At 37.5% G+C, this 18,715-nt stretch overlaps 1 protein-coding gene across 2 annotated transcripts in view; it reads right to left on the reverse strand.

The window, feature by feature from the left end:
- CEP57 (centrosomal protein 57kDa) overlaps positions 1–18,715 on the reverse strand; it is a 35,758-nt gene that overhangs the window by 14,271 nt on the left and 2,772 nt on the right. For both annotated transcript variants that reach the window (XM_006887332.1, XM_006887333.1), the window contains exons 2-6: positions 11,479–11,635; positions 4,581–4,760; positions 4,111–4,232; positions 2,455–2,571; positions 1,735–1,812 (exon numbers count right to left, since the gene is read on the reverse strand). In XM_006887332.1, coding sequence (XP_006887394.1) covers positions 1,735–1,812; positions 2,455–2,571; positions 4,111–4,232; positions 4,581–4,760; positions 11,479–11,635 — 654 coding nt within the window. The remainder of the gene's footprint in view (positions 1–1,734; positions 1,813–2,454; positions 2,572–4,110; positions 4,233–4,580; positions 4,761–11,478; positions 11,636–18,715) is intronic.

Below are 18,715 nucleotides of genomic sequence, written 5' to 3' on the forward strand. Positions count from 1 at the left end.
ATAAAATATAATTATAAAAACAAAAAACAACTCCACTGAACGGTGACCTCGGAGTTGGTTTGACATGGCAGTAATGACTTTAACTTTGAAATATTTTCACATTCGTTTTCATCCCTTTTGTTTTGTTTTCCTGCCATTAACAAAATATAAAAACCAAGCTTTAAATGTTGATACAGAACTTGTCGAAGGCTATCCAAACCAGAGTTAATGTAACGTGGAGCCATGCACGCCTGAACACTGATTAACCGCAATAATGCTCCCCATTAAAATTAAAACTAGGTGTAAGATTATCAGCAAAAATGGATTTGGTCCAAATTTTTTGTCATACAAAATGAAAGTGAAAATAAAAAAAGTAAAAGAAATAAATTAATAAAATTATGTTTAATTTTTTATTTTGTATGTATTGGAAGCCTGTAATGTGTACAAAGAGTAACCTGAAAGATTTTAGGTCATAAGGGAGAACATGGGCACAGGAAAGCAGCCAACTCTGTAAGGGAAATAGGCAGAGAGAGTAATTTTAAAACTGGTTAAGTGCTCAAAAATAAAGCTCCATGGCTATACAATTTAAAAAGCACACTGATTAAGTTTTTCATGAGCACTAGCAAGTGTTCTGGGATTCCTTTTCTTAATGTTACCCATAATTTATTATGTTCCACAAATTGACATCTTTCTGGTATTCTCTATTATCAGCCACGATCCAGGTGACATCAGCAATAATATCCCTGATTCCGTGGTCTCTTCTGAATTAAGCTTTAATTTTCAAAATTTTTTCCCCCAAAGTTCTTGGCTCAGTGTACTGTTACAGCTAATTTTTAATAATCAGCAAGATTTCACTGTGTCATAGTAATGATATTGCTTAATAATTTCCACATTCTGTTGGATTTTTGGAAAGTAATAGATGTGGGTCTCTCTCAGTCACTCGGCCAGGGAGGTGTCTTCCAAATTTCTTGGCAGATTCTAGTGAGCACATCCAAGGTTGTTGCATTTGTTCGCTGTTAACAGCTCAATGGTATTCCTTCAATTCCTGGGGCCTTGTTTCTTTGCCAATGCCTTCAGTGCATCCTCAATTTCTTCCTTCAGTACTTAGCAATAGGGTTTGTTGTTTTTTGTTTTTTTTTTTAAATTATTTTGTGTGTACTGTCAAATTAGATCTGATTGGTACAGGAGGATATTGTCCCTCCTTTCCAGCAGAGCAACTGGTGGATTAGTGCAGCTTCTTGGCACTAGGTCACCAGAACTCGCCAGTACTTTTTAAACATTTCTGACAATGATCCACAGTAAGAAGCAAGTTTCACATAATTCATATAATGCACATTGTTGTTGCAGGCTGTGGAGTCCGTTCTAATTCCTAAGGATCCTCCAGGATAGTGGAGAACCCCTCAGGGTCTCCTAGGCTAAATATTTATGAAACCACATCATCAGGGCTTTTGTCTTAGGCAGCTCCTGCCTTTTAGGTTAGCAGCTAAAGGCTTTACCACTATACCACCAGGGTTCCTTTATGTGTACAATCCCTAGTAATTGTAGTCTTGACTTTTTTATATGTCACTGAAAACTCATAAGAAAAAGTATTCTATAGAATTCTTCAAAATTTAGTTTATAAATACACATACATGTTGAGGCTTTTCCATGTTGTATAGACTGCACGAAGATAAATAAGCTAAGGTGTAAAATGTAGTCATTTCTTTATAGAGTAGTAAACAGACGGGGAGCAGACTGGTTTACATTTTCACTTACCTGAGCTGCCTTGGCTTGCATACGTTTCCTTTCCTCCTCTTCTTCATGGAGCTTTGCTTCTAACTCTTCCATTTTTTTCTAGTGATAAGAATATTAAAACTTATTATAACGGGAAAAAATCCAATGCCATTTGTACAAATTTAACACAGAAACAGTAAAAAGTGAGTTAACTTCAGCAGTGATTCTAGGCTTGCTAACATTCATGACAGTCTGCTTTATGGACAATTATTAGTCATTTTGTGAGGTAGCTGGAGAATTATAGGCAGTATCTACAACCAGAGAACAGAACTATGTATGAAAGTAAACTATATTATATGTAGAAAATAGATATGGAATTTCAGTCACAGTACTATTACATACCTTTCAAGTGAATCAGTTAAAGCTAAATTAGTTCAGAAAATAGCTTAAACCAAATGCTGAAGCTAGAGACACTAGAAACATCTGTTCTTTTAATGTTTTCTTTCATACTTAGCAAGATTAAGTGTTCTCTCTTTAAACTATTTCTTTGCAAAAAGATCTTTGCCCCCTATATTCAGTAGTACAGCCACTTAATGTACAACAAAGAAAGAAAATCTAACTTCTGTAAACTTTTGTTAAAATGACAATTAAAATATCGTATTGAAAAAGCCCACACTGTGCATGCATGAAATGCAATAAAAATATGTAATTGCAGAGAGAAAAAAAGACTAAATGTTAATGATTGAAAACACATTTACTGACTTCTGCAATGGCTTGCATTGTGGTAAGTTTATTATACTCCTGTTCCAGAAGATCCAATTTTTCAAGTTTGGTTTGAACATGCGTTTGATCCTGCTGTCGTTCTCTTTCTAAGGAAACCTAGAAAACAGCATTAAATACAGTAAGAATATCTGACAAAAACAAATACACAAAAACTACTACTGAGTGTTCATTAGACTATAATGTGGGCTATTGGTTTTGCCTTCTATAGAACTACTGAATGTACCATAGAATTCTAGAAAAACTGTATTTAGAGGAAACCACTGGATAGTAAAGAAAAACAAGTGGCGTTCTGTTTTAATTATATAATGGCATTTAGTTTGATATAGTAAGATTATACTTATGTCCTGGTATAGCAGAAATTTACCCCCCCCCCCACACTTTCAATTAGTCTGATCCTCTTAAGTAGTTAAATCTCTTAAGGCAATCATTATGGTTTTCACATCATTTACATTACTTCTGATTTCTATGTAAAAACATCCTAAAGTTTTAAAGTCAAGAAAATGAAAAGACTGCCTCCTATAGGTATTTCAGGATTGATAGTAACAGCATAAACCATTAAGGATAAAAGGTAGCAATATGCTAAACGAGGTTTAATGTTGTCATGTGTCACTGAGCTGGAACTGACTCATAGCTGATCCTCAGGCAGGCTTTTTCAAAGGTTGTAAGTTATATGGAAGGAGATTATCCATCTTTCTATCTAGGAGCAGCTGGTGGATTTGAACTGCTTGCCTCTGGGCTTGGCTGTGCAATTCCTTACCAATTAGGTCACCAGAGCTCCCTAAATGAGGTTTAGTGATATAAAAGAAATTTTAAGTACTTGGGTACCTTTTTAAATTAAAACCTATAGCAATTAAGTAACAAATTTGGAAATGACAAAGCAATAAAATAATTTTATCATGTCACAACTTTTAATACATTACAACTAGCACAGTGTTTTATTCCCAATATTGGAGCTGCTCTTTTTTTTTTTTTTAAATTTAGGTTGTTTATTTTTCATTTCAATGAACATCTACAGAGATTTTGGGATTACATTCATTGTTGCACCCTTCTCCCCGCACAAACCCCTCCCCCGCTCTTTATAATACTACTATCCTTAATAAAATTGCTATGTCAAAGTCACTGAAACAGATATCTATTCTGTTTAACAGGTGACTCTATTCAAGACAATTTATACATCCCCCCAATGAAGAAAATGATATTATTTGCAATATGGCAGATGGATATGATCATCACTCCATCCATCATACAGAAATGGTGATAAAACATAGTAATAATAATAAATTACATAGCTAATTTTAAAAGCAAAAAAGTTAACCTCAAGAAGCTCCCCCCCCCCCCAAAAAGGACTTCATGTAAGTGGAGCCTCTGCATACATGTGCAGTGACACAATAGAAAATTTCAGGCACTGTATAAACTGTATTGTGCCAAGACTCCAATTTACGTACATCTGTACAAGAACCAATGAATCATGAAACTCTTTCTCAAAGCATTACACTAGTAGTTTTTCCAAAATGAACTTAATGGCACTCTCAATGGTTTCTTTAGTTTACTTAAAAACAAATTAGTCACTGAGGAAGATATGTGTATTTAATTTTCCCCATAACTGTTAGTGAGTATGAGTCTGGGATGCCATACCTGCTTCTCTAAGACAGATGTCCTCTCCATTTCTGCATGCTTTATCATATTTCTCATGTACTCCAACTGCTTCTCTAAAAGATTACATTTGTTTTCTGCAGCTAACAACTGCGATGTCAGTTCTAAAAATACATTAACAGAAGAAATTAGATGACTCATAGAACAGTTTTAACAAGCTGTTTCAACAGAAATGAAATCTTCTGTATATGAAATAAACAATTCCCAATAGCTCTAGCCATCTTTTCAGATTAAACATTCTTTCTACACTAGTTACAAAGACCTTGTTCAGTATATTGCAAGCCATGAGCACCTACTCCTAGAAATGCACCTGAGTATATATATATAAAAAAAAAGTATTTTCTATTGTCCAAGGTTACTGATGACTAGAAAACAATGTAAAATTCTGTAAGAATAATTTTACAATACCCATTTTAATACACACTTTCCATTTCCTTCATAATGAAACAAACCTTGATTGTGTTTCGATTCCTCATTCTTTGAATTTTCCCTTTCCTGTATCTGTTCATCCAGTACTTTTTTATATTCATTTGTTTCTCTAGACAGGGTTCTCACACTTTCTTCTGCCTGAATCCTTTCAAGTTCCAAACGTCTAATCTTCTCTTGAAGATTCTTCAGAGCAGAAAATATGGCTGAGCAAAAAAAATACCGATATAAGATAATCACTGTATGTTCAAAAGTTCACTCAAAAAGCAAGTCTCTTAATGAAATAAAATGGAGAACCACTTATAAAAGCAATAGAATCTTCATTTCAGGGAGCTCTGGTGGCCTAGTGGCAAGAAGCTGTACTACAATCCCAGAGGTATACGGTTCGAATCCACCAGATATTCTGCTGGAGAAGGAGCGGCAATCTCTTCCTGTACCAGTCAGATTTGATGTGATGGTACACGCGCGCGCACACACACACACACACGCACACACACACACATAATTTAAAAAAAAAAAAAAGTTCATCTCAAAAGAACTTCAAATATCTATTAATGTATAGATCTTGGTCCACACACAGATTTTCATTAACTGCAGAATCTCTGCAATTCTGATGAGCAAAACATGTTTCCTCACGTTACTTGATTTTGTATTTCTAGTAAAAGTTTAAATACTTTTACATACATTATGGGCTGGATTTCCTTTTTACATTTTTCTGTAAGAAAATTTATTCCTCCCATTTTTTTTATCTGTCTAATTAATTTTAGATAGCTCACATGGCCTAATGGGTATGGAGTTTTCCTTCCAACCCAAAGGCACTTGGTTCAAACCCACTAGCTGCTTTTAGGAAATATATGGGCACTCTCCTCCTATGTGATTTATAGCCTCTGACAAGTTGCCAGAGGGTCAGTTTTGAGTCACTTCCAACTTGACAGTGCCTACCCATATAACTAGTTTTTGGTGTTAACTTTTATTTTTTTGCATGTTAACTTTTAATACACAGATTTTATTTCTTGTATTTATTGTTGCTATAGTGTGCCAGCTAGTCAGAACTGACTCACAGCTGACCTCTGGAGAGGTTGTAAATTGTACGAGAAGAAATTGTTCATCTTTCTCTTGCAGAGCAAGTGGTAGATCTGAACCATGTGCATTTGGGTTGGCAATACAACCCAAACACTAGTTATATCAAACAAACGTTCCCATCAAGTTTGTTTTTGTTTAAAAATGAATAAAAAAAAATACAGGAAGTTATTCCAACTCCTCATGTTCAAAGAAATACCAAGTAAAAAGCAATTTTATATTCAAGAATAGAGTTTAATTTTAAATACCCAATAGGTCACACATAAACTTATAGAGAATTACTAATTACACATAAACACTCAAGATTGTTTATTTGGATTCTACTAATTATGCCAATATAGAAATTGAAACTTTATAAAAACCATTAATACCAGTCTTCTACATTTTACTTTAAAAACATTTCAAAATCATTCTTAATCCTATATTCACAATCATTGTGCTAAATCATTTAAGAGAAATGTTCTTTACAAGGAAAGAAGTGTTCTTAAAAGAAATGTCATCCTTTCTTTTCTTTAGTATGTGACACATACTTCTGACAAGTGGACTAGGCAGACAGCAGCATCTAGATGCTCTAAACCAAGACACCAAAAAGCAAAGATACACATGATAATCTGTGAGCCTTCAGTTCCAAAAGAATAAAGAAACAGTTCAAACGCGAAATGAAAGCAAAAATTGAATGAAAACATCAAAATAGTAGATGGACTGGTGAATTGTAAACAGACTGGAAACAGCACTGTCATTTTGAATGTGCAAGCAGAACTGATAGGAGTAGTAACCAACGACTGTAAAGGTGTCCTTATCAGTGGCTGGCTGTTGACAAGGTGTGATTTCTCCCTATGTCCCAGGGGATCAGAGGGGTATCTTTCCCCAAGACTACCCATCAAGTGGCCAGCAGAGTTCTCCCAGCTGTACCCGAGGCCAGGATGCACCATTCTGTACCTGTAACTGTAGCATGTGCTCAGTTCCATGTTTTCTATCTCTGCGAATCTGCCAGCCAAATGCTTACTCCTTCTCTTTCCCTTTGTCACACAGGACAATAAACAGGAGAGTATCCAACTAGATATGTACCTTTTACAGCTTCAGCCATCAAGCAAGAACAAAGACCGGTGGTACTCCACCTGACACACAAGACTGGAGTCAACACAAGTCCAGTCTGCTCTCACATACACACAACTCTATCATACTCACCAGAACAGAGTAGGGAAAACTACTAAAGAATCACCAAACTATCAAGTATCAAGCAACAGCACACATTCATACACCGTCAATAAGATGGACTGACACAATAACTGTAACAATGGGCTTTTGAAATCATCACAATAGGGCAGGAGAGGGTCACTACATAGCTCAAGGTGTAGTCAATAACAATCTCATTTTATGTCCTACTTATAACAAATTATGGCTAAAGGTGAGAAGAATGGCAATCCCAGAACACTTAATCATGCTCTTGTAAAACCTGTACCTAAACCAAAAGGAGGCTGTATGAACAAAGCAAGAAAAACTACGTGGTTAAAAAGAAAAGTGTGTATCCATCTTCTATACCTATTCAATCCGTAAGCTGAGCAATTTGAGAAGCTAGGCTTTATGAAGAGGAATGTGGAATCAGGGATGGAGGAAAACTCATCAACAACCTGCATTATCAACATGACACAACCCTGCTTGCAGAAACTGAGGAGGGCTTGAAACACTTGCTGTAGAACAACCACTTCAGTCTTCAATATGGATTGTATTCCAAAATAAAAAAGACAAAAATCCTCACCACTGGACCAATAAGCAACTTTGTGATGTTATTTGGAGAGAAGACTGACAATGATTTCATCTTACTTGGATCTACAATCAACCCCTTCGGACCAACAGACAGGAGATACATTGCACTGGGCAGGTCTGCTGACAGGGACTCTCCAAATAACTGGGGAGCAATGAGGTCAATATGAAGACTAAGGTGCATCTAATTCCGGCCATGGTGTTTTCAATCGCTTCCTATGCATAAAGATGGCAGAAGAATTGATGCCTTTGAGTTGTGATGTTGGGAGAACAGTAATAATTATTCCAGACTGCCAAAAGAATAGGTATGTCTTGAAAAAGGTGCAGCCAGAGATGAAGCAAAGATGGTGAAAGTTCATCTCTCATACTTTGGGCATGTTGCTAGGCCAGGTTATTCCTTGGATAGGAACAACATGGTTAGAAAGATGGAGGGTAAGTTAAAGACTTCCCTCAACAGAGCTTAACAACAACTGCTCCAGTGTATATTTCCATATGAATAGATATACAACCAGAATGCCATCTGTATATTGCTTATTAATAATACACTCGACTGTTTCTGTTCCAATAATATGTAGCTCTATGCCAGTTTCCCACTTAAAACTTTAGAAGTCTTAGTCTCAGTTCTCATTGCTGTTGAGTGGAAACTGACTCATACATAACTCTCTGGAGCTTCTGAGATTATAAATCGTACAGGTGGATACTGCCTATCCTTTTCTCATGGAATGCAGGTTTATTCAAACAGCCATGGGAGAGTGGCCTTTGGGTTACCAGTGCAGCTCTGTATGCCAGAGATTTTGAAGGTCTACTTGCTAACTATTATTAGGCAAACAACAAAGACCTATCTTATAATCCTCTTTAAATAAAACAACAAAAACAAAATAACAAACAAAAACTCCAACAGGTTCTCACACATTATTTCAGATAAAGGAGAAGACAACCCTCAGCCAGGTGGACTGACTTGGTGACTCGAGCAATGGGCTCAAGTGTGTCAGAGATTGTGAGGATGGCACAGAACAGGGTTCAGAATGTTGTTCATACAGTTGCTATGAGTAGTACTTGACTCAAGGCCACCTAACAACAGGAACAACAATAACTGACTTATCCTGTGTATGTCTCTTTTTAAACCAGGTGGTCTCAAGCCATAAAAAAAAAGTTGTTTTTTTTTTTTTTAAAATATCTGAGTAGTCTCTTCACCACATGCAGCTTTCCAAAGGAGACATCATTTCAGACTAGAGTTCTTCAAACTTAGCCTAAATTTAAAATCCCAAACTTCCTTCTCTACCTATTGCAATATCTAGACTTCCAATACCAAGACTCCTACCCTAAACACTATCCCTTAGGTATCCAGAGCTTTGATTTTGGTGGTGTTTTTTTGGTAACTGAGCTGATTGCAACAGAGAATAAAACTAGCCTGTAAGATTTCTGCAATTTTATGAAACAAATCACCAAGTCTTTTCTCTTTGGGTGAGTTCAAACCGCTGATTTTTCAGATAGCTGTCAAGTGTGTAACCACTGCACACCTGGGCTCCTTCTCTTCAGATTAAACAAAAAAAGCAAACAAAAAACAAGATGTCACATTCACTGATCTAACTGAAGATGACATGCTAACTAACTACTAAGGGAGCATTACTCTACAGTCTTGCTAAGATATTTTCATGTTAACCCCAACAAAACCTAATGTCATTCAGTCAATTCCAACTCACAGGAACTTTATTGGATAGAATGGAACTGTTCCCAGAGTTCCTGAATTTGTAAATCTTTACAAAAGTCAACAGCTAGATCTTTCTTTGAACCACTGACCTTCCAGTTAGCAGACAAGCACTTTAAAACAAAGCACTACCTTCACATTGTGTTTCAGAAGTTAATCACCATTAGACTTTACCCATCATTACCCTGTCTTTCCTCCCAGATCTTTCCCATTCGCTTCCCCCCACCACCACCAAACTGCAGCTCTGTGGTTTCACCCCTACCTCATGACCCCCCAACCTCTCGAGTTCCTATACGTCATGTTTTGTTATCCTTCAATTTTACAATAATGGTCTTATGCAGTATTTGTCCTTAAGAGACTATGAGTTCACTCAGCATAATGTTCTCCAGTCTCTCCCATGTTACACAGTATTTTTCAAAATCATTGCTCCTGAGTGCTGCACAGTATTCCACTGTGTGATTGTACCACAATTTCTCAATTCATTCAACTGTGGTTGGATATCTGGGCTATTTCATGTTCTTGCAATGGTAAATAATGCTCCTGTGAACATTGGTGGACAAATCTCTGTTTTTGCTTCAGTCAAATGTCCTTGGGGTATATTCCTAGTAGTGGAAAACTTGGTTATATGGAGTTTCTACATTCAACTTTTTGAGCAAATGCCCAACTGTCTTCAGAGTGGTTGTACCATTTTAATCCCATCAACAATGTACTAGAGTTCCCACCTTTCCACATCCTCCAATATTTATAAAGAATAGTGTGAAACACAATGTATATAAACTTTGTAAGCAAACCAATTAAAAAAACCCAGAATGTATATGAATGATTGTATGAAATACAATGTCAATGAAAGACTATATAAAACATAATGTATATGAATGCAACATAATGTAGGAATTATGACAGAAACCCAGTAAAAATATTTAAAAAACAAAACAAAACAAACCCAACAAATCAGCACCAACATTCAAAGTTCTGACAAGCCAGATTCAAATTTAGGGTATTAGCTCTAGTTGCTTGAGTATTAGACCCAAGATTGGGACATCACAACTACCCACAGTGGGTGATTCACTAGAACAGCAGTTATTTATTATGGTTTATACAAAGCATTATCAACAAGGGCAAGCAGCCAGGAGAGACCTGTCCTTGGAGAAGGACATCATGCTCAGAAGGGTGGTAGGACAGCAAAGGAGAGGAAGATCCCAGGTAAGATGGATTGATACTTACTGGGGCAATGGGGGTAGGTGTGTCAGAATCAGTGAGGCTGGCTCAGAATAGTACAGGGTTCAGAGCTGCTGTACATAGCGTCGCAATGTGTCGCAGGTAACTTGAGAGCACAGAACAACATCAACAAGGGACAATGATTCGCCATGTGTAATATCAAGGAATCCAGGCACAACGTTCTAGAAAGGCTCAAAAAATGTTTCCTCCCCATAGAAGTGACATAAAAAATTTAGCTCTTTGTCCAGTAACAATCTACAGCAACATGCACTAAGTGCTTCACACTTCCACAGCCAAGAGATGGAATCACCTTTCCAGAACCCAGTCAGTTTTCTAGCTCTGTGGGTCAGCAAGAATAGCTCCACCAAAGGTGTACTATCAGCAAGTCGGCCTCAAGGTGCTCTGTTCTCTCATTCCATCGGCTGGCAAAGCCTAGCTCTGTCACACATTCTGCCACCAACTCTCTTGCCCAAAGGCATTCAGCTTTCTTGTGCTGCTGACTGGGAAGCCCACCTCACCAACTCCTGATTCTGTTGTCACCACTTTCCTGCCTCCAATTCTGCTGTTACAACCCTCTCTGGGGTACAAGCAATTCTCAGGGCGTAGACCCCCAGTGTAAACGACGTACTTCATCCTCATTTTCTTGGCAGTAGTGAGCTTTTCCTCCCCTTTTCCAACATGAGAACAATTAAATTTAAGCTTGGCTTGGCATACAGATTCAATCTCTTTGCTAGGTGTTCCATATACCTTAATTGCAGATTTGCACAATCACTGGAGGGAATTACAAAATCATGGCAAGAAAACCAGTATGAAAGGGATCCATACCACTCACCACAGCAAAAATTATCTAGGTAAAAGATGATGAGAGCCCCAACCAAAACAATGAAAAGAAACATAGCCAATAGGTTTTGAAATATTTCAGATGCAGTAATTCAAGTATTAGTTTCTAACTTGTACCAAAGATGGCAGATTAAGCACAGATGAATCAAAGGAATTTAGCTTTGATATCAACCAGCAAGAAACGGAACATAAAAAAAAGCTTTTCCTTTCTAACCTGAAAATAAAGAGTGGACATAATTATGAAATTTTAAGCAATGACTAAACAAAACAGCACCTTTTTTGTAAACAGCATCTTTTTTGTAAACCTCTATTACCTCTGCTGTTGCTTTCTGGATAGGCAAAAGTAGGCTTATTTGGTGAACGTCGCATATCACTATTAAGGAAAGGCTTATCAGGTGGATAGACTACATATGGAGACGAAGAATGATGAACCATATTTCCATTTGGTCTTGATGGTTCAGATGAGATGTTCTGGAAAAAAAAGCAACAAAAACAAAAACAAAGAAATGACTTTTAAAAATCTTAAAACCACAAACCGAATGCGCATACATTTTATTCATGACCAAGAACTGGATAGTTCATCTATTACACTGAGATGGGAGCCTAAAAAAATACTTACTAATATACAGAAGGGAGTTCTGGTGACCAAGGAGTAAGCCACTGCCAATCCAAAGGCATGTGGTTCCAATCCACCAGCTGCTCAGGAGGGAAAATGGGCAATCTCCTCCCATGAAACTGACAGCCTCTCATAATTTGGGGGTTCAGCTTCAAGTAGGTTCAGATTCCACAGCACAACAACATATGACTGTAACTTTGTTGTTTTAAAACAAACTTTAAGAAGATTCATAAATGTAGCCAAAGATTGTAAAAGCAAATGCTCTCAGAACTTGAATATAAATGCTCTACAAAAATACTCAAACATGGTACGCATAATACTGTATTTTTAAACTATGCATGATGAAACATAATACACTATTTTTAAATTATGCATGGTGAAACATACATTCAGAAAAATAATATAATATTTGTCTTTTTTACAGTATCAGAAATTGCTATAAGTGACTGAATTAATCTATCACAAATTAACAGCTTCTGAATATTTATAAAATATTTGACACTGTGGAATACAGACAGAATACATGGTTCTTACCTCAAATAACTGACATCTCATTATAAAGCAATATAGGAAACAATTAGAAAACATCGAGACTTATCAACACTCACATATAAAACTTTCTCACATATATTATGATTTCATGAATAAAATTTTGCCTACTTTGGGATTATTGCCATAAAATTTTTAACTCAAGAGCACTAACTGGACTTCTGTTTATTGTACCTGACTTCCTGTTAGGACATAATCCTCCAGTTGGAGATAAACTACTTACATCCATTCTCCCCCCGCCCCCAGAAAACTGGGTTTTCATCTCTTACTTTTAGAGAATAATGACTATGTATAAAACACTGGAATAATCTGTGTCCAAAGTACAAAGGAACAATAAAGTTTTAAAATAACCAATAGACAATTTACTGGATAAGTGATCAATATTCCTATATGAAAAACTGAAGATTGTATTTCAGTATTAAAAACCCATTCAATTTGCTACTTCATTCTAGAAGGCAAATACAGTTTACCTTCAGTAATCATAGGTTCTACTTCAACCTCAGAAAAAATATTGAGGGTAGAGAGAGAGAAGCTCAATTAAGTGGTTAAAGCAACCTGTTAAAGGCAAAAGAGCTTACATGGTATTATTATTTTTGAAACCTCAATCTTATCTATACAACCTGTACAATGCCACAAATAATGTGACCAGGGTACTTCTTGGAGGCAAGTATGGTGAAATTTCACCACGTATTTGGGAATGTTTTTAGACGGAGTAGGTCCTCAGAGAAAAGACATGCTTGGAAAAGTGGAAAGGTCAGCTTCAGAGAGGAGAGCCTGAATCAATAAGAATGCCATGGTGGTTGTAACAATAGGCTTAAGTATATCAGAGACAGGATGGCACAATATAGGGCAAGGTTCTGATCCACGGTTCATAGGGGTGTTATGAGTACAGAACAATAACACACGTTATAAAGCAAAGACAGAACTCTGAGGACTAAAGTGTACATGACTCAACTGCCTCATATGTAAGGCAAAGTTGGACAACATGTAAGGAATATCAAAGAATTGATGCTTTTGAATTATGAAAGGAACTCTGGTGATTGTTGTTGTTGCTGTTATGTGCCGTTGAGTCGCCTGCGAATCATAGCGACCCTATGTACAACAGCCCTAAACTCTGCTCTGTCCTGTGCCAATCGCACTGTCTCTGACACTCCCATACCAATTACCCCAGTCACTGAATCAATCCACCTCATAGAGGGCCTTCCCCTCCTGCGCTGTCCCTGCACCCTCCCAAGCATGATGTCCTTCTCCAAGGACCGGTCTCTCGTCACAACATGTCCAAAGTATGTTAGGACGGAGCCTCAGAATCCTTGCCTCCAAGGAGCCACCCAGTTTAACCCTTTCCAGGACAAATCTGTTTGTTTTCCTAGCAGTCCAAGGTATTCTCAATACTCTTCTCCAGCACCACAGCTCAAAGGCATCAATTCTTGTTCTATCCTCCTTGGTCACTGTCCAACTTTCTGATGCATAACCACTGACTGCGAAGACCATGGCCTGTATCAGACGCACCTTAGTCTCCAGAGAGACACCATTGCTCTTCAGTACTCTGGAGAGGTCCCTAACAGCAGACTTTCCCATGGCAATGCGCCTTTTAATTTAAGGCAAAGTTGGGCAACATGTAAGGAAGATCAACGAATTGATGCTTTTGAATTATGAAAGGAACTCTGGTGATATATTGTGTAATACATCCAGCTGCTAACTAAAAGGATGGTATTTCAAATCTATCACCTGTTCCATGGAAGAAAAATGGGTAGACTTTTGCTAGAAAGATACACAGCCTCGGAAATCTGATGGAAGGTCACTATGAGTTGGAACTAACTCAATGGGATTGAGTTCTTAAAGTACAGCTGGCAAAAAAAAAAATACTGAATATACCAAGGACTGCCGAAAGAACAAATCTGTCTTAAATATACTACGTGACTTGAGAAAGACTGGAGGGCATTATGCTGAGTGAACTAACTCAGTCTCACAAGGACAAATACTGCATATGACCATTATTATAAAAATAGTGGGAAAACTAGTAAAACAAATATGGGGATCCAAGCGGGGAATGGGTGAAAATGGATAGGAGGGAAATCACAGGGTTGCACATTTTGGTGACTGGAGGGAGGGTGTAAAGGAAATGGGAAAGATCCAGTAGGGACCTGAAAAGACAGGGTAATGATGGGCACAGTCCAATGATGATTAATTTTATAAAACACAATGAGTGGGAATGATTGTATGAAACACAATGTGACTGAAGAATAGTGTGAAACACAATGTATATGAACTCTTTATAGACCAAGAATTAAAAGAAAAAAAAAGTACAATCAGAATAAGTAGGATGATGGGACTTTATCTCAGATCCTTTTGGTAGATCAGTCCCTGGAGGGTATCAGACTTCATCAAGTGGAGGGGCACAAAGCATTTTTTTCTTCCTTACATCATGACTGAGGATGCTCTGGTTGCCTAGTGGGTAAAGAATCGAGCTGTTAACCCAAAGACAGGTGGTTTGAACCCAGCAGATGTTCTGACGAAGAAAGATAGCTAATATCCTACACAATTTACAACCTCTGAAAAATCCACTGAGGGGTCAACTAGGTGTCAGTTCCAACTCAATGACAGTGAGTAACAACAACATACCATGATTGAGGAGGAGGAAGAGGTGGCAGTTTTTTGAGAAGAATCTCACTGCTTTCTCTGAGATCTGAAGTAAAGTGTTTTGGGGGAAAAACTCAGCAACATACCATGATTGAGAGAAGTCCAGCCACCTTATTTTGCATGTCAGAATTTAAGCAATGTGTGTTATCACTATGAGTAGTCGGGTTAATGTCCTCAGTTGCTGACAGTAGCCTGATACAAGGAACAGGAAGAATTAAATAAATCAACCAAAAGTTGATCTTAAAAAAAATTATCTATAAAAACTATTTTGAAATTCAATAAAACCAAGAAGCACTAAACGCAATGACAAAAGTACCTATTTAGAATAATAAGAATTATTAACAGTCAGGTCTATTTAATTGAGAAAGTGACCAAAGAAAAGCTCTAAGCATAAAAATAACAGTAATATTTTTAGGAGTTGGGGAAAACCCCACAGAAATCATCTAGCAAATGCGCGCGCGCGCGCGCGCGCGAGAGAGAGAGAGAGAGAGAGAGAGAGAGAGAGAGAGAGAGAGAGAGAGAGAGAGGCTCAAAACTATTTGGTGTATTTTTTTCTTTAAATTGTGATATGAAAAAAAAATTTAAAAAAAATTGTGATATGAGCAAAAGTTTGCAAATTGGTTTCTTACTCAAACATACATACATGTTGCTACATTAACTACAAAATCTGTAATAAATGCACTTTCCCAACTTCATTGCTGTAACTGATTTTCAAAAATGTTTTACCTTGCCCAATCTCACTGAAAAATCTGAAGAGTCAGATTCAACTTTGTGGTTAATAAACCATTAAGAACTTTCCAATTGAGAATTTACCAGCTTTCCTACATCCATAGCCATACACTCTGCCTTTCTCCAGCCAGAAAAAGATGAATGAGCTTTGTATAACGGACTCATCTCTATTTACCTACTCAAAGGCTTGCTCCTTTTCACTCTCGGTGCCATCCACTGCTCCCTTCCCATTAGTTCTTTCATATCTCCCTTGAGAAAAAAAGAAAGACAAAAGCACCTTCTTGGACTTCAACGCTCTCTTGTTTTTATAATATCACTATTCCTTCCTTTTATACATGCCGACACAAATTCATTGCCAGAACGAAGTCAATTGTTGACCTTCCAGCAGGTTTTCAGAGGCTGTAAATCTCAATGGAGGAGACAGTCTATCTCTCTTGTACAAAGAATCTGGTGGATCTGAACCACCAGAGGTGGCCCCTTTAGGTTAGAGGAGTAACTCTCTACAGACTAAACCAGAGTTTCTTATAAATTGAGACACCAAAAAGTTAAGCTCAAGATCACAAAGCTAGCGAGGAGCACAGTGTTTCAACTCCCAGAACTACTTTTCCTGGCAGCTTTAATTGTTAGGGCAAATATCTGACCTAGGAATACTTAAAGAGTTCAAATATTTATTGAACATCTCAGTGTTAATTACAAACATATATATATATATAAAATGGGTCTTTCATAAGAAATGTGCAACATGGCTAGAAGAAATGAGAAACCTAAAAATTTAAACACAACAGAATATGTGGAAACTGCCAAATTTACCTTTCCTATTTCACAGGATTCCTAATTATCAAGAGATTAAACAGAAGTAATTTACTATTTTTGATGATGAGCCAAGCAGTAACAAATATGAGTGAAGAGAGCATAACTTGCCCATGGTTAATCGTGACAGAAGTACACAAGTATAAGGGACATTACTTTGAGCGAATGCAATAATAATTTTGCAAAACCAAAAGCAACAAAAAATATAAGCGGATGCACAGATAGCTATGTATGCAGATAGCTATGTATGCATACACACACACACTGGAAGATAATCTATGTGTCACTACAAGTAAAGATGCATCTGTAGACATACACATTTACATGTTTTTATGTGCTGTTTATACTCATAATTATAATAAAGTCAAACTTGTTGGACCAGTAAGAAACAGGAACCCCTAAGTCCTGCTGGGTATCCTTTAAACCAAGCAACTCTTGGAAAGCATATTTCAGCTAAATAACAGATTGACTCATGAAACAAACACTATCTCATGAATAAAAGGATCCTAAAAAAACCCCCAAAACCAAAAAAACAACAAAACTACAAAAACCCACCACAAAACACCAAACTTTGAAAGACATTTACCCTAAAGTAAAGCCAAGACTGGGGGAAAAGACAGAGATGTCAGATTAGAGGAAAAAGAAAAGGGTAGAAATGAGAATGTTGTGGACGTGATGAGTAAAATGTAACCAGTGCCACTGAACAACTTATAGATAAATTGCTATTTAATGTTCACCATAAAGGCAATTAATTTTAACACCGGCATTATAAAATAAATCTGAAGAAGCACATTATCTATGATATAGCAGTTCCACTTACAAGCATGTTTACTACATTTTAAGGCTTTTCTCCCCCTTTTCATAAATTATATGGGCTATGCCCTTAAATATATTCCAGAATGAACTACTGAGCTATAACCCATCCCCAAACTGTGGTTTTAAGTCACTATTTTAGAGTTGCACTTCTCAAATTTTGTTTCTCAAGACCCTGCTCCCCAAATCCAATGCCACAACACTGATTTCTACTCAGAGTAACTCTGCATGGGGTTTCCCAGCCTGTAAAGCTTCAGGAAAAGGGTTCAAACTGACAATCTTTTAGGTCAGCAGTCTAATATATAATACTTGACAACATGGGAGACCTTTGTATCTTGATATTTGTCATGTGCCATCAAGTCGCCTGCAACTCATAGTGACCCTATGTACAACAGCCCCAAATCCTGCTCTATTCTGTGCCAATCTTACTGTTCCTGACACACCTACCCTCAATACTCCAGTGACTGAATCAATCCATCTCATCGAGGGTCTTCCTCTCCTGCCCTGTCCCTCCACCCTCCCAAGCATGATGGCCCTCTCCAAGAACTGGTCTCTCCTTGCAGCATGTCCAAAGTAAGTCAGATGAACCTTCAGAATCCTTGCCTCCATGGAGCGGTCTGCTTTCACCCTCTCTAAGACAAACCTGTTTGTTCTCTTAGCAGTCCACAGTATTTTTAATACTCTTCTCTAACATGACAGCTCAAAGGCATCAATTCTCCTTCTATCCTCCCTAGTCATTGTCCAGCTCTCTGATATATAACAAGTGATTGCAAAGACCATGGACTGTATCAGGCGCACCTTAGTCTCGAGACTCATATAATTGCTCTTCAGTACTTTGGAGGTCTCGGACAGCAGGCTTTCCCCAATGCAATTCGTCTTTTAATTTCCTGGCTACTGGTGTCAAGAGTGTTGACTGTGGAGGCAAGCAAACTAAAGCTGTTAATAATCTCAATCTCTTCACCATCTATAATGATGCTGCCAATTGGCCCAGTGGTGAAAATCCTTGTTTTCTTCTTATTAGCTTCAGTTCATACTGAAGGTTGCAGTCCTTGACCTTCTGCAGCAAGCAGAGTTGTATCATCTGTAGAATGCAGACTGGAACACCACATCAACAGAAAACTGCCAGGAGTGCAGGCTGGGTTTAGAAGAGGTCATGGTACTAGGGATATTGTAGCTAATGTTAGAGGGATATTAGCTGAAAGCAGGGAGCACCAGAGGAATGTCTGTACTTCATTGACTATGCAAAGGCATTTGGTTGTGTGGACCACAACAAACTGTGGCTAACTCTGAGAAGAATGGGAATCCCAGAACACTTGATCGTGCTTATGTAAAACCTATACTTGGACCTAGAGGCAGTTGTCAGAACAGAGCAAGGAAACACTGCATGTTTCAAA

This window comes from Elephantulus edwardii, unplaced genomic scaffold (genome assembly GCF_000299155.1).
Source record: "Elephantulus edwardii isolate Elephantulus edwardi_28Jun2011 unplaced genomic scaffold, EleEdw1.0 scaffold00056, whole genome shotgun sequence".
Taxonomy (NCBI): Eukaryota; Metazoa; Chordata; class Mammalia; order Macroscelidea; family Macroscelididae; genus Elephantulus; species Elephantulus edwardii.